Here is a 20,592-nt window from a genome sequence, read left to right as displayed (position 1 = left end):
ACTAACCCCAAACCCAGCCCCAACCGCCGCTCCCTAACACTAACCCACGGCAACCACCCCAGACTTCCTCTCTCTCTCTCTCTCTCTCTCTCTCTCTCTTTTTCTTTCCAGTCTAGTACCAGAATGAGCAAATCCCGAGAAAAAAAAAGAGTGTTTAAAAATAAAAATAAAAAATAGAAGAAAAGTCCCCGGAGCTAGGACTGGAAAAAGTGTAGTATGTAAACATATTTTCCGCCGGAGTTTAGTCCGTTTGTCCACACGTGGATATAGAAGGGTGAGAGAGAGAGATTCTAGATTTTTGCGAAGACGGGGGAGGAAGGGGGTGGCGCGTTGAGAAGGGCCTTTTTTTTATTTTAGGAAATACGAAGATTTCCTACGGGAAGAAGAAGAAAAGAAGATGGAGGATTGGATAGTTAGTAGTAACACATTTTACCAAAAAAAAAAACCTACGCCTGCTTCAATTTAGTCTCGTAAACGTATGTGAGAAAGGCAAGGAGATGCCAAAAAAAAAAGAAGTTTCGCATTACAATATATGCTCTAAAAACCTTGGTATCTCCATTTCCACACTTGCTATGTTTTTAAGTTATAACTATCAAGAAAAGAGAATGCTCGAGACACACACACACAGAGAGAGAAGAAGAAGAAGAAGAAGAAGAAGAAGAAGAAGAGAGACTACTCATACCTATTATCAAGTATTCCTCTGTCCACTCCCCCTTCAAAAAAAAACTTTCTTTTTTGAGAAATGCATTTTTCAACCTTCCCCTTCAAAGCAAAAACACACGCTCAAAAAAAAAACTACCTCCTCACAGGCCCCTTACTCGCCGCAGCACTAACCAACATCTTGAACCCATTCTTCAGCGCAACCATATCAGGATACACATGCTTCTGCAACTCAAACGCATTCGGTACCACTTTAATGCCCCATGCACCTTTAGGCCCCTTGGCGCTCATCTGGAAGCAGATCCAGAAGTGACCGGGGTACTTGGGCATGCTGCAAAACGCGTACATTGAGCGAGACGGGTTGGCTTCGCAGTAGTTTTCTAGCCATTTTTCTGTTTCAAGTCAGTATATGTCACAGATACAAGTAGAACACTATGAACATACCGGTATCCTCCCGAGTACCTGGCTGGAATCGCTCGTCTCGGGTGAGCTCCGTGACCTTGCGAGCCATGGCCTCGACGTGATTGACAATCAACTCGTCGAGATCCGAATACGTGTGCTTTCCAATCTTAAGCTGCTTGCCGAGTGAGAATTGGTTGGCCTTGTTCATTTCCAGTACGTCGAGATGTTGATAGGCGTTGTTGGAGACCTTCCATGTTACGACCAAATGGTCGAACCCCTTGGACGACGGCCGGATGACGAGATCGCCCGTTTCCTTGCCACCGAGGTACTCTTCCGCTTGGACTGTGTTGAAAGAGAAGAAGAGAGGGTGGTTGACGACACGGTTGGGTCGGCCAGATGCAACCTCCTTTTCCTTCTCGGCCGCCTTCTTGTCCTGCATCTCTTGTGCTTCGTCCCACTCACCAGCTGCACGGTCGTAAGGCTTCTTTTGCGGTTGTCGGATGAGATCATCTCGAAGCGACAACTGTGCAGTAAGGGCTTTACGGTTGAGATAGACAATACGCGCGCGCACAATCTGGTGACTTGAGTAGACGTGACGAGGCTCCTGTCCGCCACTGCCAACGCCCTCTGGGAACTCTGATTCCGACACGCCACCTTCAATTCCGCATTCGAGTTTGACTTCAATGTGGTCGGGGAATGTTCGCTTGATGGTAACGGGAACAACCATGCCTTCATAGAGAGACTCCTTTGTCTCACCAGTCAGCATGGTGAACATCTCATCACCAGACAGTAGCGCAAAGATTTGTCGAATCTCCTCGTAAGGGTTGTCCAGTTCGGCTCGGATCGTCTCAAGAGTGGCACGCTTGCGCTGTCCGAAATTCCTTTCAATCTCGGCGGCATAGTCTTCCAGAGCCAGGTCGTTGACTAAGTCAGTAGTCTCTTCCCGTACCATCTTTCTGACAACGGCACTAGGACCACCCTCGTCAGTCTCTGCCTTGACATCCTCCTCGTCCATGTTCAGTGCATCAGCGACCATCTTCCGTGCCAGATCGTAGTCCTCGGGATGTACACGTGTGTAGTCTAGGTAATCAGATGACTCTTCAGTCGGGTCGTAAGGAATATACAAGAAACTGGCGCAATTTTGGAAGACCTTGGGGCCCATAGCCGCCTTGAGGTCGCGCGACTCGGATACACCGAGAAGATCGAATCGTGAAAGAATCTCGTCGCTGTTGGCTTGGATAGCCTTGATCAGCCTGTCGGCCTTACGAGGTCCCAAACCGCACACATATGGTATTAGTTTCGAAAGGTACTTGTCGTCATAAGTCTCTGGCAAGTCGATGCCAACGAGGTTGACCATGTCGACCATGGCAGTGTCTAGTCGGTCCAAAAGCTTCTCCTGGGGTATCAAAGTCTGGTTCGGAATGAAAGGAATAGAAACAATGTCGCGGCCGAGCGATGCGTACTCGGCGAGTGGGTTTTGCAGATATCTTCCCAGGGCAATGCAGTACCTTGTGAGCGCAGGGTACTTGGGGAACTCTGCAGCCGCCCTGGCACTGGTGTGGTACAAACGAGCAACTTCGTCGTTGACCATGATGACCTCCAGAGGCTCGTTTCTCTCTTCACCAGTATCCTCATCCTCGTACGCAGGGCCAGTCAGGTTTCGTTGACTGATGATTTCCTGGATGTCCTTGTACAGCTTGCGAGTCTCAACCGAGAAGCCACTGACACCAATGACATCTGGGCGTCGACGCTGGATAACATCAACCAACTTTTCGATATCTTGTCCTTCGGGGATACCACGTTCAGCATTGCCCAGGCGCATCTCGACTAGTCGACCCTGCTCTAGGACACGACCGTCGTTCTCCACATAAGCCCACATGATGGCGTCTCCACGCTGACCCTTGCCGTTGGACAAGCAGAGGACATTTGGAATTGAGCCAAGAGGGGCGCTCTTCAACTTGTAGGGTGCCTGATCAAGTTTGTTGTAGTAGTTTTCTCTCGCTGAAGCCGCAAGCTCATCCTCACATCTGGCACGCAGAGTCTCCTTGACACCGTTTGCAATGACGGTCTGAAGCTTGTCAAGTGCGACGTTGAGCAGCTCCTTACGGAGAGCATTCCACGTATCAGAAACCTCACTGACACCGTCAGAGACGATCTTCTCTTGCAAACGAGCCTTGAATTGTGCGTAGTTGCCCATGGAAATCTTGACTTGCACAAGGCCTTCAGATTCAGCCTTGAGCATCTTCAAAAACAGATCTGGGCGACCCTGAAGATCCGAAAAGGTGACTCTGCGGAGATACTTAAACTCGTAGTAGGGATGATCCTCGGTGATCTTCCGCATGCCCTTGTCAGTGCGAATGCAGTCAATTTCGGCATTCTGGTAGAAGCTGCCACGCAAGTATCGGCGCAACCGCGAGCACATTTGTAGATCTTGGACAAACAGTAGTTTTGTGGACCTCAAAAGGGTAGCGCCCGTTTCCGGAGCTTCGGCAAGCTGATCGGCGAGCTCCTCGACCCTGTATGGAGGGTCTTCAATGGTATACGCGCCTCTGCTCGTTCCATCAACCTTCTTCGCAAAGTCTTCGGGTGTGATGCCAATTGCCTTAACGAGTTGATTAGCCTTGCTGCTTCGCAGCTTGTCGAAGAAGCTTCGGGCGTTGTTGGCACGCTTCTGTGTTCCGTTGACTTCTTGTCGAACCTCGTTGATTTCCTGAGAGTATCGGTAATGCAGATAGTCTTGGAGCTCTTGGATTTCTTCAATGGTAATGGCCCTGGAAGACAACTCGTCAATCTCAGTGTCGTTAATTTCAGGATAGACGCTCTTCAGGTTCTCGTAGTTCTGCCTGAGAGCATCACGCTTTTCAGCAAAAGCCCTGAACTTGAGGTCGAAATCAAATACCTCCCACAAGTCGGCCTGGTTGAGCAGACGCTCTGGCCGAGCATCCATAGGTGGCGGATTGTCTATATCATCAAAATCATTGTCGCTCGGCGCATGAATGAGGTAGTCTTTTCGGTGGTTGAAGATGAAGGGAACTTCATAATCTTCCAGGTTGATAAACTCGAGAACCTTTCGCACAGCCTTCTCAAAAGGCTGCAAAAAGTATCTTGGAAGACCCTTCTTGGGCCACAGCATATTACTGATCCAGGTTGCCTCCTCGGTCAGACGTGCCTGCATGTCCTCCGGTGTGAGCTCAATCTCTTTGAAGGGCTTTCGGGCTAATTGCAGGCGCTCAGGAATATCGGTTTCGCGGATGATGTTGTCTTCATCCGTCAACATACGCTCCTGCAGTTGTGATGGTTCGAAGACGTCCTTGAGTTGCAGTTCGCGGCCATCGCCGGCTTGCTCGTCCTCTTCGGCCTCTTGCATTTCCAACGCCCAGTCGTAATCTGTGCCATCACCAAATGCAGCTCTGTAGTCTTCCTCGGCACCCTCATCGAGTCCAGCAGCTTGCAGCCCCTTGGTGATTAGATTTATGCCTGGTTGTGTGACGTCGCGGTCATCTTCGATTTCGTCTTCAAACTTGTCGTCCTCAATGAAGTCGTCAAACTCGTCGCCCAACCGGGCCCGCGGCTCATCGTAGTCTTCGTTGACTTCGTCGTCGGAAAAGATGTCGTCGACACCCCGGGACTTGACGCGCTCCTTGTGACCACGCTTGAGGCGCTTGAATCTCGACTTGGCCAATGTCAGTCATGTCCAGGCTCTAGCAGAGTATGTCTTACCTGTTCTTCGGCCGGGCGTTCTACCTCGACGCCGATCAGGTCAAGATCTTCGTCGTCGAGAGCCTCTTCGGCCTCGCGGTTCTTTCTCTTCTTCTTGCGCCGGCGCCGGCGCTCTGCCACTTCCTCCTCCTCTTCGTCGTCGTCATCGGCGATGAAGCCTTCGCCTTCCTGTCCATCTGTCAGCATTCCTGGAGACATAGCTTGCCATGGCGGAGCTTGCCTGTCGCAGTCGGTCCTCATCATCGTCGTCTTCCTCCTCGCTGGAGTCGTCGATGCCGGCTGTGCCATTTGTCTTGCTGGGCCTGGGCTCGCCACCCTCACCAGTCTCGCCATCAAAGTCCTCATCCTCCTCCTCATCGCTGCCGACGTCGGCGATTGTGTCGAAGAATTCAGACATGGCTAACTAAACAAAGGGAACGCGTGAGTTGTGAGATTGGCTTCGACGGCGCTCTTTTTGGGGGTTCGACGAGCGCTTGGCGGTAATGAGATTAGGCGACTATGGCGATCAGGCGGAAGGGAAAGTCGGGCGCAATCGAGGTAAAGGAGAGAGGAAAGGCAGATGTAGGCTCTCAGAGGCTCGCGACCCATCGGCCGCGTTAACTTTCAGCCGCACTGACGCTGTGCACGTGATTTCCGCGCTAGGAGGCGGAAAGGCTACCAAACCAGATGCGCCATCCTTGGCTGTGCATGCCGCAGCCACACGTGTATTCGAAAGCCACCATCCCATCATGCACTCTTCATAGTGCTTTGAATGTATGCTTCCTCATCATGCAGTGCCAGCATGATCTATACACGCACAGCAACTTGATCTGGGTAAAGCATTGTTGGCATCTGATAAATCGCCGCGTCTCAGCTGTGTTCAGATACACTTGTATGCTACTGGCCGCATAGCTGGAGACATGGCCGATTGCAAGCACACTTTTGGTGCGTTTCCTCGTCCGTAGCAGTCATGACTACTCTATGCTACGTTCCGATACAACACTCGTGTTCATGAGGCGTGTTTGAAAGAAGATGTGCACTAGCAGCAGGTGAAGCATCGCCACGAGCAACCATGCGACTCTGAAACCTCCTGAGCGATGCATCGTGTATGTCTTGTCAGCCTCTATATATCAGAGACGTAGCCCTGGCAGAGCCAAAAGTGTCGCCCGCTTCTTGCCCCCCAGCACCAGCTCTCTCCAAGTCTCCAAGTTGCCCGACTATCGCATCGCACCAGCTGCAGCCTTGCAGAACCAGTTTGGAACGCCGCTCCATCTGCCCCCACCTGCGCGCGCCCCGCTAGCTCGAACACTGACACGACCACAACCCTCTCTCCTGACTTCCCCAGCTGCCAACCTTCCTCCGAGACATCGTGCTTTGCATAAAACACCAACCTCCCAATCAATCCCTGCACAGTCTTGCCCGTGCAAACTGTCGCTCACCCGTATCCGAAGGGGTAATCCAATAGACGCTGTCCTCCTTTCAGCCATAGCCGTGATTGGCGTACCACTGTCGACACAGCTTTGGGCGGCAAACCCGAAACAAAAGCCAACACTTGGGCTCTTGTCCTGCGAGATACATCCTTTCTGACCATATATCCCGAGCCTTGCAATTGCTGCATTCTTTCTACCCGCCTTCGCATCATACCGGCGCCCGGCGCAAACCTACAACATGGCAGAACCAAATTTCAAAGGGAAGACGATGAAGAGGAAGAATGTCAAGGGTCTCGCTCTCAGCGCTCCACCACCCAAGCCAGCACCTTCGGCTGGTGATGCCCAAATACCCGGTGCCCGCGCCAACGACGAGAAGCAGGACACGCTGGAAATCGGTGTTGAATTCCAGCTAGACCTCAAGGCAGAGGATTTGATAGTGCTGCGGGAACTGGGCTCAGGAAACGGAGGAACAGTCAGCAAGGTGCAGCACGCTGCCACCAAGGTCATAATGGCGAGAAAGGTGAGTCGGACGAGCAGGCGGGGTACATTAGAACAAAGAACAAAACAAGCTGACAAGGGCAGGTCATACATGTCGAGGCAAAGAACGAGGTCCGGAAACGAATCGTACGAGAACTCCGTATCATGCATGACTGCAATTCGGATTATATTGTCGACTTTTACGGCGCTTTTCAAAACTCGTCGGGCGATGTCATAATGTGCATGGAATACATGGACGTGGGGTAGGCAAATTTCCATCCACGGAATAAACTTAGCAGGTGCTGACTAGCAATCACAGCTCGCTCGATTGGGTCTCCCGAACATTTGGACCGGTTCGAGTCGACGTACTCGGAAAAATCTCAGAAGCCGTGCTCGGCGGTCTCGCATACCTATACAGCGCCCATCGCATCATGCACCGCGATCTTAAGCCGTCAAACATTCTCGTAAACTCAAAGGGCAACATCAAGCTATGTGATTTCGGTGTATCGAGTGAGCTGGAGGGATCCATTGCCGAGACGTTCGTAGGAACTGGCACATACATGGCACCAGAGCGGATACAGGGATCGCCCTACACTGTCAAGTCAGATGTGTGGAGTGTTGGCCTCACGCTCATGGAGTTGGCCATTGGCAAGTTTCCATTTGCTGGAAGCGGCGACGACGACGAGGCTGGGGGTCCCCAGGGTATTCTTGACCTTTTGCAACAGATTGTCTTGGAGCCTTCGCCCAAGCTTCCGAAGAGCGACGCCTTCCCTTCAATTTTGGAAGACATGATTGCCAAGTGTCTGATGAAGGATCCAGCGGAGCGACCCACGCCCAAGGAATTATACGTAAGTCCACCGTCTACCGCATACAACAGTAAATACTAACAACACCAGGATCACGACGCCTTCCTTCAAGCCGCCAAACGCACACCCGTCGACCTAGAAGCCTGGGCCATTTCCATGATCGAACACAACAAGCGCAAATCCCACCTCGCTCCCGCCGCCCCCGCCGCAACCATCAAAGAGAAGCTGCGCGAGCGCTCACCCCCTCACAAGCGCGAACCCAGCGATCCAAGGCAAAGAGTTGCTAACGGAGACGCCGAAGCAGCACCCCGCCGCCCCTCATATCCCAGCCGATCCTCCAGCAGCAACAATGTCATGAACTTGCCCATGCGCCCGGCCCCCTCTGTAGACGGCTCCAACAGCAGGCCCGGAAGCAGGGGTCCCTCTGCAAATGGTCTCCCAGCCCAACCTCGGCGGTGGAATAACGAAGTTCAATAAATTTGACTCTCTTTCTTGAATCGAACAGTAGTATATATATGTATACTCAGCACATTCGTTGTTCGGGGGCGAAATTTTCTTTCCTTTGAAGAAAAAGAAAATGCACATTTTTTGGTTACCCCGTTGCCCATTAATACTGCTGTTCGGTCCGGTTTCTTTTGGAGGGAAGGGGAGGGCTAGAATGGGGAGTGTGTACAGGGAGACTTTATATGTATGAAAGATGGGGTTTGGAGAGGGGTGTGTATGTGGGTTGGCTTGTTGGGGTGGTGTGATGGTTGGTGTATATTTTCAAATATCAGATGTTCAATTCAAGATCTTTTTTTTTCTCTTCTCCTTCTTCATTTCGTTGTATTTGGGTTTTTGTGGTGGTGTGAATGATGTGTGGGATGGGAAAGAGTGGGCAGATGATTATGCTGAGATTACATTTGTGTTGAACTTTTTTTTTCTTTAAGATATTGGAAGTATGCAGATCTGATCTCTTTGATTTGGCGATATGAAAGATGTCACGAAGGGGAAAATTGACGACAGAGTATGGATATTAGCCAAAAGTTTTATAAAAGAATCCCCATTTCTAATTCCATGTTTCGCCATAGTATTCCCACCTGTTTCGCAGCCCCCACTGTTTAATCCACCAGATGGTACTAACCCAGTATCCAAAATCATCTTTGCTCGCCTACAGTAAGTCTAGAGGACAGCATTTGAGAATGTAGGTATTCTAAGAGTACTAGATCGCACTGTTCACTGGCGATTTCTCAACTCCTCGACGTCCCTCTTCTTTGTTGTTATTGTTATCATATTCGCTCTTCCTGATATGTGGATACCCAATCACTGCGGCGCGTTGCCGTAGTCGCTGTTGCCATCATGCTCCGAGCTCAACCTTCCATGGACGATAGCCTTCACATGATGTTGTGCTTTCGTTTGTATTCTCTCAGTATCTTCCAGTTCCGGTTCCACCTGTTCAGTCGGACCATTCTGCTTACTTCGACGCTTATGAGATGCTTCATTCCTCTTGGACGGGACATACCGGGATACATGAACAGTTCCTTAAATAGTGCATCCGTGTTTTTTGGAATCGGGATGTTTGGATCCGGGCGACGGGTGAGAAAACGCCTCAATTTTCTGAACCATGCCTCTATAGTCTTGTTTAGTTTCATGATCGTTATTCGTACAGGATAAGACAAAAACATAATCTTTACTAGGCCCTCTGGATATGTGTGGCGCACACGATCAACATATGCTTCATAGAAATATTGGTTTTCCTCTTCCCCATAATCCAATGGCCAATCGTCCAGCATCTTCCTTTCGAACTCTGGATTGGCAGCGATTCTCTCGAAAAGTTGGTCAAGAGACTCTTCTGCAAGACAACCAATAGGTGTTGTGATCTGGGTGCGCTTTTGAATATACGAGATGTTCTTGAAAAAGTCGTTCATGAAAGGCTTCCATCGGAAAGCTAACGTAAGGTTGTCAAAGTCCAGGCTAGTGTACTTGAGGGGCGTGTCATTGAAATAATATCCAAGCTCTACTCTATGAATATGACGCTTGAATTGTGGCATTATATCATGAGGAAATCGATATGCCAGTAGACCGGTAACCGTCTCCCTTAAGCTACTGTGGTTCCCTGAATAGTTTCCAGCTATCGGTCTGCCGTTGTTATCTATATCGCAGAGACAGGAGTCAATCTTGATCTTGTATATGACTTCTTGGCTATCTTGAAGAAAGCACTGGAGACTTTCCGTAAAGATTTCGCAGCGGTAGCAATGTGTGTGTTCAGTAATCGAATAATTGCAACTAGCCGACAAATAGAAGCTTAGTTTTGGGAGCTGTGTCAAAGCAAACTCGCATTCTGCCTCTGTTCGGAAGACGCGTGACACCTGGCGACAGGTGACCCAGAGTGTGAACTCATCGTCGACAAAACTAAGTATAAGTCCCCAAATTTCCTGAGGTATATTGCCTGGCGTTGCCTGATATACTGGTGCCGACGCTCTGTTTCTCATCAGTGTTGGTCATTACACTAACAAACATTTCACTTACACCGTGTCGTTGATTCCAGGATCTTTTGCTAGCTTTGCCATCTTCATATACTGGTGTCGTTACTTGATTGAATATAAGGGCTATCCTCAACTCGCAAGCTCCTGAAGTAAGGTTGATGAGAAGCAATGCGGTGGGAGAAGCAGTATAAATACAAGTCTCTGAATGATGGTGTTTGTGGGCATGGTCAGTGCTCCCAGTCACCAGGAAGGAAAGAGTGATGGAAAGTACGTCACCTGATGGAGACAAACCAAGCATAAATCACGTAGAAGGAGGAAGATTCACAAGGGAAGGACATTGGAATACAGCGAGGGAGCTGCTTTTAGCACCTGGGTCACCAAACGCAGCTCAGTCAAAGAAGAAGGCTCGTAGTAGTAGGGGTACTAAGAGGGCTCAACTAAGTGTACGGCGCTGTGGGAACTGTGGAGAGCCTGGACACTACGCTACAGTATGTGTAAAGGATACGAAAGACTTTTCTGAATCCAAGCTGAGCGAGCCTGTGAGTAATCATTAAGGGATGATAGTAAGGATTAAGGGCCTGTTCGGTTCAGCGTTTTGCGGTTGCATTTTTAATACCTGTTAGGGTATAGAGCTTCGAAAAGGGGATAGCCTGGCTAGCGATTAGATTGGGCCTATCTGGATGTGGATAGCGAGTGAACAAGCTACTCACGTGATTTAGATGCACTACCAGAACCCAAAATCGCCATCGATCTAACCCGTTCACGCCTCAAGACATTCTGAGCCCAACTACTGGCGAAATTCTTGGTCATATCTCAATGCCACCGTTGTTTAAGGTCGATCAGGTTCTAAGAGGACACAAATTAATATACACTGTTGTGAAGGAGGTTCATAGAGCATTTGACGAAGCTGCTGTATATCTGGCCAGGTGAGAAATCAATACAGTCAACGCGCTTTTTCAGCATGGCCACGAAACCCTCTTAATCTTTTTGTGGACTGCAGGGATCAGAATAAAAACAATTGTATTGTCAAGAGCGTTCGCGGCCACTGGCGCCTACAGAACGAAGCCGATATCCTAAGACGTTACCAGTCAAAGATGCCGTTCCTTCACCCTATCATGGATGAGGTTATAAGCCCAGCCGATCCACCCTCTATCGTTTTGAGGCACCTGGACAGTGAACTTCTCGCGGAATCGAGGAAGAAACGGCTTACGCGCCCCGAGATTAAGCAAGTAGCTAGGTGTATTCTTGAAGCCCTACTCGTCCTTCATAAGGATGGCATGGTTCACACAGGTATTCAACGTCATTCTTATCGTATTTAGAGTCTCCTCATTCTCACATATCTTGTAGACGTCAAATTGGATAATGTATTTGTTAACTATGGCCAAAACGAGCAGCGGTTCTCGGAAATTCAACTTGGGGACTGTGGAGGTGCGGTTTCTAAAGACTCAAAGTTCGCTAAGGAGTGACATGTTATCGGAGGTGCCTTCACTCGTTCGGCCCATTCCAAAGATCAATGGCCGACATCCTCAACCCGGTTGCTCTTGATGTCGTCTTCTTCTTGAATTGGCAAGGGAACCCACGGAAGCCGCTTCAACGGTGGCCGATGAAGGAAACTCCTTCTGCTGATAACGAGTTTATAAGGCGAATCTTACAGCTAGACCCTCGGGAAAGACCAACAGTGGAGGAGATTCTCGAGGACGAATGGTTCATAGAAGAATCAGATGATACCCGGACACCCATACCAAAGGGGACAAGCAGGTCAAAGGATGAAGCTGCTAACTAGTGCTAGGCTTATGTCACAGCCTGTCAGTATGAATGTGTGTGAATGGAGACGGGTCGGCGGGCGAAACATAGTCTAAAAACTACTAAACAAGATATGGTGACAATTCGACTACTCTGAGGTGCATGACATGCTTCCTACCAGCACTGAACGAAGGTGGTGTAGCGTTTCAACAAGGAGAAACCAAGGAAGCATCTTCAGCGCTTCGACTTGACATCTCCTTCCTGCAGATCGGAATATCGAAAGAAATTTGGTTTGAAAACAAAAACGGTCTTCAAATTAACCCAGTATATTCAGTGATTATGATGAAAGTGAGGAGAAATCTGCGACAAATCACAATTCAGCTTGGAAACATTCCATATACAAACGACAAAAATTCATTACAGGATATTATCGTAGAGGCATCACACTAATTCACGGTAAAATCTTCCTTCCCTACACTTTCTACTAAATCCCTGGCGAAATCACCTCCCATAGATACCCCGTTTCTAAACAGCATGAGGTACCGCTTGTATCCTCATACTATCCTGCCTTAGAATCTGTCGCTGTTGATCCCTCACAAGTCTCATGGGTCCGCGGTAGAACGCTGAAAGCAAATCAGTGATGTTGATCGCATCGACGATTGCATTCAAGGGCCCTGCTGCAGGTCCACCTTGGGCCTTGTATGGGCGCGGGGAGAAGGCGAAGACGAGGAGGATAGCGAAGAGGGGCATTTCGCAGGCGAGGATGAGTGAAGCGAGTCCGGTGTTGACATCATGGAAGGTCATGTACTCGGTGGGTTTGAGTACGCCGTGACCAGCGAGAATGGAGATGATAAACTGAAGGCTATATTAGCATGCTTACACTGGATGCGTATAAAGAATAGTGAGTCCGTACCGACTGGAGAAAGTTGAGACCAAGAACTCCCTTGAACGTCATAAGCTTGAGGAGGATACTGTGCTTCTGCAACAACGTCTTGTTCTTCTTATAGAACCGAAGCGAGCAGATTATAGCGACCACAGTAGTGTACGCGTTCAAGATCGTGATCCAGATATGGGCAAAGTGTACACTGTTGGACTGCTTGCAGTATGTGCCAGCAGCCAAAGAGATGGCAGTTGCAACCCAGAGGATAATACTAGTAGGAATGAACTGGAGCACACCGTACCATGTTTTCTGTTGATTGTCAGATAGTGTCCAATAAACCATAAGCAACGAGACAAGATCTTACCCTCAACCACGCTGGACTCTGAGCTTTAAGCTCCCCTTTAGCCCTCGCATCCTCCCCAAACAACGACTCGTACCCCCCTGGATGTGCAAGCACGAGATCGCACATGAAGAGCAAAAAAGACGACAACGCCATCGCACACCCGAAATCAAGCGAGTGAGCCAGATACTCTCCTATCCCATCCTGCCATACGATGAGGAAAGAGAATATAGCAACCCAAGGAATAAGCGAAACGATTCGAATGACCTGACGTTGCTGCACCGGATTCGAGTAGTTGAAAGCGTGGAATCCAATCAATACAGCAACAATAACAGTACTGAGGATAGCGCAGCCACCAGCAAGCATAGTCGCAAATCGATGAAATGTAAGTTCGCCAACGAAATACCGAATCTCAGGACCTTCAGTGTTTTCCTCTGGGCAGACGTGCTCCTTGCCTCGCCGCTCTAAGTGGCTCCTAGCCGCGAGTACGAGAATATGCATAGGATTGCTGGACTCCATAATATCGAAGAGAGAAAAAGAAAACAACGGGAGAAAGCGATGATAAATAAACTAAAAGACGAAAAGATATTTGGAAACCTTGAATATTGTGATGTCAAAGCAAAAGATGAAACTAACTTCACCACTCGCACCCCCAAAGGCTATATACTCCTCCGCCATCGTCTCCCCAATTCAACAAAAAGGTAGATCACCAACTCGGTTCTGCCAGTTTTAGCCACCACAAGGCATACCCATCGAGGCCTCCAACCCCGCCGAATGGGTTTCGCGTAGAATACTGCGTTAGGCAATGAGCAGCAATTTGGGCAGCTCGCCTTAGCAAAGTCGCAGCTCGCCTTAGCACTGGAAATAACCACCCCCGTGTGCTTTCGAACGTGGCTTGTTCCCACCCGTGCAGAGGCTTAGCAAAGAAAATGTAGGTAGCGGTATGCAAAAAGCCACGTTGATACGGCCGTGTCGGGATGATAAGGTGCTGTGGTTTGAGCGGACCCGCCGATACGAGCGTCGTCTGCGTGAGTGAGACAATCTGGGGTGCCTAACGTTTGATTGGAGTGGGCGTGTACGGTGTAGGGAGAGGGGCCACGCTAAGCATTCGGAGATGCGATTGGACAACGACATGAAGATGGCTGTGCTGCTTTGGGAACAGGGTCCTCCCCAGCTCCACGTCTGCAACGTCTGCAAACTGCACTGCAGCGATTGATGTATCTTTCATTAGTTCATTCCTCGAGGCACGAATTAAAATCCATCATATCCACTACAAAACTAGGCATGGAGGAAGTTGACTTTGGCGGCGTCATTGTCATTTGATTCATTTTTGTATCAGTGCTCCTGAATTGAATGTCGTCGAGTCTTGCGAAGCCAGTATACATCTAGTCGTCTCCGCCGCCTATTGGGCCACTGACTTGCTTCGCGGACTTCGCAGCTACAATGTCGTCTACCCTCAACAGCAGGCAAGCGCTCTCGACAGCGGTCTTGATGCTCTGTTCCTTGACGGCTAGAGGTTCCCACACGTTGTATGTGTGCATGTCGACAACCTTGCCAGCATCGCCGTCAATACCCCAAGAGCTTCCACCGTGTCTGCCGTCTTCATAACCCTCTGCATGCTTTGCGCGCAGTTGTGTGAGTACCTTGATTGGGCTGTTTCCGGAGTTCTGGATCAGTGTGCGGGGAATGACCTCCATGGCTTCAGCAACCGCCTTGTACGGCCACTGCGCAACACCCTCGACAAGCTTTGCTCTCCTGTCCAGACCGACGGCAATAGCCATCTCAGTCGCACCACCACCTGGACAGAGCTTGGGGTTCCATATCACGTTCCTGGTGACCCCCATAGCATCGTGTAGATTCCGTTCAATCTCATTGAGAATGTCTTTCGAAGGACCCCTGAGCATGATGGTGCAAGCCTTGGGGTTCTGGCACTTTGTGAGGAACGTGAAGTACTCGTCACCAATCTTGGAAATTTCGAACAGACCGCACTCAGTACCGATGTCTGAGGCAGTAGCAGAAAAGACAGAGTTGACAATTGTCGCGCCTGTTGCACGAGCAATACGGTTGTTGTCTGTCTTGCGGACGCGGCGGATAGCGGTGATGTTGGCCTTGACGAGGTAGTGCTGTGCAAGGTCTAGTCCAAGTTAGTAAGCATTAAATGGGAAGGTGCGTGCAAGACAACATACCACTGACGCCCTTCTCAGTGATGACGAGATCGGGCTTGAGAGCAATGATGGCATCGCACATGGCCTTGACCTGCTCCTCCTCGATTTGCAGTATCCTGTTCCAGTCCTCCTCTTTGCTGACCTCAATGTTGGTCTGACTCTCGCCCTTCTTGTACTCCAGTGTGCAGTCCAACAGCAGGACGCGAGGGTTTTCGATTCTCCTCCTCATCTTTGGGTGTGTGATGTCCTTGTTTACCATGACTCCGTCCAATACCACGCTGTCTTCAATCTCGCCGCCAGGAATCTTCTCGATACGAGCATAACGCTTGATGTCGACCTCCTTCTTGCCAGCACCGATATCAAGGGAGACGGTGCGGACGGCCTTGAGGGCGAGACTGCACATCAACTTGGACCACCGCGAGACAAACTTTGTGCCGATTGACGAGTTGATGATCTTGAACATTTGCTCATCGTCGTCGGTGTCGACTTCGACGGCAATTTCGTTGATGATTTCGAGGGCATCGGCGAGGGCCTTTTTGAATGCTTGGATAATCACGACGGGATGGATGTTGCGCTCGAGCTGTGGCAGAGCTTGTGCAAGGATCTCTCCGGCTGTTTGCTATCAGCTTTCTGCATTGACATGGCCGCAATTCCTACGCACCCAATATGATGACAGTGGTTGTGCCGTCTCCGACCTCCTCATCTTGTGTCCTGCTGAGCTCGATCATGCTCTTGGCTGCGGGGTGTGCGACTTCGATCTCTCTGAGGATGGCATGGCCGTCGTTGGTCAGGACAATGCCACCCATGGGGTCGAGCAGCATTTTCAGCATGGCCTTGGGTCCAAGACATGACCGGATAATGTCTGCGACCGTCTTGGCTGCTGTGATGTTGGAAAGCTGTGCTTTGCGGCCGAACTGCCGCTCCCCACCTGGGGTCTGCGTGTCTGGTGTTGTGTTAGTGGGCTGTCAGGACTTCCAATGTTTTGGTAACCTACTCATAACCACCACTGGCGCCTGCATTTTGAAGGAATAGACTGGGAAGCAGTACAGAGAAGAAGGAGGGGCTCGTGACGAGAGTTGCGTGGGGTATCTTGCGTCTGGTGCCTTGCAGCTCCTCCGCTAACTTTTGCTACCAAAAACCGCGTCGCAACCGCCACTATGCCGGCGCGGATTATCTGAGGCCGACGTCAAGCCACAGGGCCGTGGCGCCACAGATGGCTGAGTCAGCGAGCCTGACTTCAGCTGAGCGCTGAGCCAGGAAGACCCGGCAAGTTCCACCGACAGCGAGTCGGGCCGGCCTTACACACAGCTCTTGGCGCCTGTCGGGGTCGCCAAACCTCGTCAGCCGGCCAATGCACGCCTGACCTGCCCTGGACGCTGCTAGCCGGACCACTTTACGCTACATTCTGCCGCTCCTCACCGCATCGCCGCCAGCCTCTCACGGGACTTGCGCGCAGCTTACAAGACCGCTCTGGCGCCCTCCAGACCGTCCCTCCTCCCTCTCACTTTCTCGCGCCAGCCCTTCCCACGCACCCTCACACTGCTCCCTCGCCTCGACTCCTTCATACTTGAACCCCTTCCTCCCTCCTCTTTTCTTCCTTCCATTCGCACCCATCCTTCATCCTTCATCTACCATTGCGCCTCTCACTCTACCTCTCATCATCTACTCTATCATCGCCGTCGCTACCAGTGACACCAAGGAACATCTCGTCGCGTGCTTATTTCCTGTCTAGTAGTTGCTTTGCACATCTTTGTATCCTTACATCTCTGTCGTTCTAATCTACTAAACATACAGCATGGGTCTCAACTACTACGCCTCGTCGCCAACCGTGGTCCTGCCGCCCCAGCAACCGCAGGGCTACTTCTCCCACCACCAGAACACCGCCGCATCACCAATGGGTAATTTCCGCCCCAAATACCCTACTCCACCCTCGCTCAACTATCTAGCCGCCGTCTCCAATGCCACCGCTGGGCGCAAACGATCCATCGCCGACGTTGACGAGCCCGAGGAGAATCTACCCGTCGGATCCATCGTCACTCAAGCACCTGCGAAACCGAAGCCCGAGCCTGTGTATGGCCCAGGTATGACGCTCATCTACCCTGGCGAACCTGGCTATGCATTGGCTGCCGAGTCGCAATCGGGCACCTGGTACGAAGAGAAGATCGAAAAGGAAGAGAAGGCTGAAGCTGCTGCTCGCCCCATTGCTATATCGCGCAAGTCGGTACGGATGAGCCCGTCCGCCAATGTCGAAGTTCCCTCCCTCAACGACATGGATGCTCAGAAGACCGAAGAGCTTATCGACGACAATGGCACCACCATCAACAAGCTCATCTCGTCGCTTGGAGTGGGCTGGAAGAACGTCATGTCCAACCCAAACCTCCGCGACGCTGCGCGCGCATACTCGCGTGTCATTGAACGTCATTTCGACTTTACTGATGTCCTCGTCATGCTCGAGAAGGAATCACTCAACGCGTACCTTGTTCGCGCAAAGCAACACGGCGTCCAAGGCTACTGGCTGTTCTCGGACAGCCTGCAATGGTGCCAGCTTGTCGGCTGGTCACTAGAGCGCACCGTCAGCAACCTCATGTTCGGTGCCACCCCTCGCGTCGAGGGCGAACGCATCAATGCTCGTCAGCTCACTCCTTCTTCACCTGCATCAACACCTGCTGTACAGTCTGCTGTTGAGATTCCCTCAACTAACGCAGACGTCGATGCAATGGAGATGTAACCCACTCGTCTTCTCCTCCCTCTCCCTTTCCTTTCCCATCTCATACTCGGCAACAAAAATTTCTTCGGTTTTCATCGTCGGTTGCATTGATCGACGATTGTTTCTGTATCGGGTTCTTTCTTCTACGGCAAATCGGCGTCTGGCGGTGGATACGAATGGCTCACCGGAAGTGACTCCATTTGACATGTATGATATTATTATGCTCACATACGACTGCTTGATCGAATATTGCGATCGCGTCTCTTAGCACCGTGCCACTAAACTCCTTAGGCAAAAACACACCAATGAATCTATGATTGTTATTACAACTGTTCTTTTTTTGAGATGACTGCGCCATGACTTGTGATACAAATGATGCCACCCACACTTCTCAACAAGAACAACATGACTTGCGTTGAAACGGCAACACCGACCTGAAGACGGAACGGACGGACACACATCTGCACCTCCCTGCATGCACTCTGTAATCCCCTCCTCTCCCCAGCAACCAACCAACCAAACAATAATTCCCTCTCATCACCCACGCAACCAATTCAAACACCCAGCACAGCACAGAATCCCTCCCGCCCCGTGCCCACCCTTCCTTCCTTACACCGGAGTTGCCGCCAAACTCCGGGTCCCGCATCCTCCACAACGCGAACACAACACGCCTCACGTCTTCTCGCACGCGCCGCGGTCTCTCTCTCTCACTCTCCCTCGGAACCTCATACCCGACCCTTTTTTTTTTACCTTTCTGGACGATTAGATAATCCCCCCGCCAACTAAACTCCCCTTCTTCTCAGCAATACCCGCATTTCCAATAAATCAAAAGCACAGACAACCTGTGTTTCATATCCCTGCCTCCCTCCTCTCACGGCTCCCCCCACCCCCCTCAAGGTTCACACAGCAAGAAGAGCGCTTATCTACAAGCGCAAGGGGCGGGGGAGGCGCCGCTCGCAACAGAATTGAGCGGGGGGGCGAAGATGCGTAAGGGCTAATTTTGGGTTGCTAGTGTGTTTCGTGGGTGAAGGATTAGAGTTTGTGGGATCTTCTCTTCTTCTCTGACTGGACTGGTGGGATTTTTTGGATTCGGATTGGATGGGAGGGAGAAGGGGGGGGTCCGTGATAGATCCGGATTAGTGTCAGCGTGGGTCATGTGATTTGCCGGGTCCTGAAGAAGGTTGGGTTTCTGGGGGGCGTTGTGACTGAGTAACGTAGTGTACACTTACTAGATGGCATGGCTTTCGGTGAGCGAATATGAAGAAAAGGGAGATGCAGGTGAGATGGGCTGTATGTGTATGCAATGCAGCTGCGTAGCTGTTAGATGCAGGCTCTCTCTCTCAACGAACGGTACGCGTGGTCACACACATTCTCGGCATCATGGTTGCGAAGGGTGCGAAAAAGCAAGTTCAGCGATGATGATTTTTTACGAAGAAAGTAAGGATGTTCGAGCCGATCGTACTTTGTCTTCCCCCTGACCCGGATTCCTACCACCGCAAACAAAGGTTTGCTGACGCCTTTTTTTCATCGCCCATCTGAGCGTGGTCTTTTGATGCATACGTGTGATAAACTTCCCATATTTAGGCAGTAAAACTTTATTACAGCTGTCGTTGCATATCACAATTGGTCCTCTTAGCACGCGGGCAGTCTGCAGTAGCGTGTTTGCACATTGCTATATGCTATCGTAAGGAATTTGATGCTGTTCATATCGTAGTAAGCTACTAAGCAAGGCTATGGCGCATGCCTGTAGCTTTCTAGTAGCCTCTATAGCCAGATGCTTCGCCTCGCTTTCACAACACGACCTTGACTACCGTCGTTTACGCTCCCCCTAGAATGTTAATACTCTTGCTTTACTAAGAAATAACACCTTAACACCATGCTCATACCGGCCGTCCTCCGGCTATTAATTATCTAGAGTTTTCTTTCTAGTTAGTGTTACTTCACCGCTACGGCAAAGGTTCAACGACTACGCGATAGGAGGTTAAATAGATACGTAGTAAGCAAGAATTCTCTCTCGTACGACGCTGTCTACTTCTGTTTAAGCCAAGAGCGTAATGTTGCTCTTATTTTAGCTAGCGCTGTAGTCTAAGTACCTTTTCTTTCTCTTTTCTCTTCTTGCTCTTTCTTACTTACTACGTGTCTATTTACCCTCTTATCGCGTGATCATTTGTACCTTTGTCCACCGCATTTATCCCTTCATAACCAAAATGAGTCCCGTCAGCACTAAAAGTACGGTGATTGTTGTATATTCTGGTAACAATATATAATTACTGTTTATCACCTTTCTAAAAAAAAAGAAGACCTGCTTGTGCCCGAATCTTGATATATACCTCGCTCACTGAAAGATAACACACACACATTCTCTCTTAATAGAAGACGACTTTGCTAGTTACATACTACCTTTACTTCTTCAACACCACCACCAATACTAATAATGACACCCTCCTTATTTCTCACACTACTCATCACGGCTGCTACGATTCCCTTTACTTCCGCCGCGTGTTGCCATTACATTGGAAAGGGACATTGGCTGTTGCCAATTCTCCGTCGTCACTACAGCTCTCTGTGTACGTAAATCATCCCACCTTCTATTTCTCTACTACTATACTATTTTCCTAATAAAAAAAATCCCAATAATAAGTGCATGAATAAAGCTCGGGCCGAGACTCCAATGGATTGCGCAAGGCAAAACTACTTCTCGGACTACTATCCTTCCGATGTGAATTTTATTGCTCCTAGTAATGCTGCAGCATGTGGGCCCCGCGGTGCTGGATTTCCTGCTTGTGCAAAGTGAATATAATAGTAGCTACGTTTTACG

The 20,592-nt window shown here is 50.1% G+C and overlaps 8 protein-coding genes across 8 annotated transcripts; 3 read left to right on the top strand and 5 right to left on the bottom strand.

Annotated features, from left to right (window-relative positions):
* Positions 1 to 795: 795 nt before the first annotated feature.
* Positions 796 to 5,179, bottom strand: COCCADRAFT_36407 (uncharacterized protein; the record flags this gene model as incomplete). Its single annotated transcript, XM_007713683.1, has 4 exons — positions 796 to 1,052; positions 1,105 to 4,735; positions 4,783 to 4,950; positions 5,003 to 5,179. 4 exons carry the CDS (start codon positions 5,177 to 5,179, stop codon positions 796 to 798), a joined length of 4,233 nt encoding a protein of 1,410 aa, XP_007711873.1.
* Positions 5,180 to 6,429: 1,250 nt separating this feature from the next.
* On the top strand, positions 6,430 to 7,951 carry COCCADRAFT_25925 (uncharacterized protein; the record flags this gene model as incomplete). Its single annotated transcript, XM_007713647.1, has 4 exons — positions 6,430 to 6,711; positions 6,774 to 6,931; positions 6,988 to 7,516; positions 7,565 to 7,951. 4 exons carry the CDS (start codon positions 6,430 to 6,432, stop codon positions 7,949 to 7,951), a joined length of 1,356 nt encoding a protein of 451 aa, XP_007711837.1.
* An 896-nt stretch (positions 7,952 to 8,847) lies between these two features.
* On the bottom strand, positions 8,848 to 10,023 carry COCCADRAFT_94926 (uncharacterized protein; the record flags this gene model as incomplete). The annotated part of the gene is made up of 2 exons (XM_007713682.1): positions 8,848 to 9,934; positions 9,983 to 10,023. The coding sequence occupies 2 exons, from the start codon at positions 10,021 to 10,023 to the stop codon at positions 8,848 to 8,850; spliced, it is 1,128 nt and encodes a 375-aa protein (XP_007711872.1).
* A 176-nt stretch (positions 10,024 to 10,199) lies between these two features.
* Positions 10,200 to 10,694, top strand: COCCADRAFT_25923 (uncharacterized protein; the record flags this gene model as incomplete). The annotated part of the gene is made up of 2 exons (XM_007713646.1): positions 10,200 to 10,478; positions 10,659 to 10,694. 2 exons carry the CDS (start codon positions 10,200 to 10,202, stop codon positions 10,692 to 10,694), a joined length of 315 nt encoding a protein of 104 aa, XP_007711836.1.
* A 1,513-nt stretch (positions 10,695 to 12,207) lies between these two features.
* COCCADRAFT_94993 (uncharacterized protein) lies at positions 12,208 to 13,403 on the bottom strand (the record flags this gene model as incomplete). Its single annotated transcript, XM_007713681.1, has 3 exons — positions 12,208 to 12,537; positions 12,596 to 12,871; positions 12,927 to 13,403. 3 exons carry the CDS (start codon positions 13,401 to 13,403, stop codon positions 12,208 to 12,210), a joined length of 1,083 nt encoding a protein of 360 aa, XP_007711871.1.
* An 884-nt stretch (positions 13,404 to 14,287) lies between these two features.
* On the bottom strand, positions 14,288 to 16,086 carry COCCADRAFT_25921 (uncharacterized protein; the record flags this gene model as incomplete). The annotated part of the gene is made up of 4 exons (XM_007713645.1): positions 14,288 to 15,036; positions 15,089 to 15,679; positions 15,729 to 16,010; positions 16,062 to 16,086. 4 exons carry the CDS (start codon positions 16,084 to 16,086, stop codon positions 14,288 to 14,290), a joined length of 1,647 nt encoding a protein of 548 aa, XP_007711835.1.
* A 776-nt stretch (positions 16,087 to 16,862) lies between these two features.
* Positions 16,863 to 17,795, top strand: COCCADRAFT_25920 (uncharacterized protein; the record flags this gene model as incomplete). The annotated part of the gene is made up of 1 exon (XM_007713644.1): positions 16,863 to 17,795. The coding sequence occupies one exon, from the start codon at positions 16,863 to 16,865 to the stop codon at positions 17,793 to 17,795; it is 933 nt and encodes a 310-aa protein (XP_007711834.1).
* A 973-nt stretch (positions 17,796 to 18,768) lies between these two features.
* COCCADRAFT_94922 (uncharacterized protein) lies at positions 18,769 to 18,930 on the bottom strand (the record flags this gene model as incomplete). The annotated part of the gene is made up of 1 exon (XM_007713680.1): positions 18,769 to 18,930. The coding sequence occupies one exon, from the start codon at positions 18,928 to 18,930 to the stop codon at positions 18,769 to 18,771; it is 162 nt and encodes a 53-aa protein (XP_007711870.1).
* Between the last annotated feature and the right edge of the window lie 1,662 nt (positions 18,931 to 20,592).

This window comes from Bipolaris zeicola (genome assembly GCF_000523435.1).
Source record: "Bipolaris zeicola 26-R-13 unplaced genomic scaffold scaffold_65, whole genome shotgun sequence".
Taxonomy (NCBI): domain Eukaryota; kingdom Fungi; phylum Ascomycota; class Dothideomycetes; order Pleosporales; family Pleosporaceae; genus Bipolaris; species Bipolaris zeicola.
The sequence above is the reverse complement of the archived record's forward strand: the minus strand, read 5'-3'. Positions and strand labels throughout refer to the sequence as shown.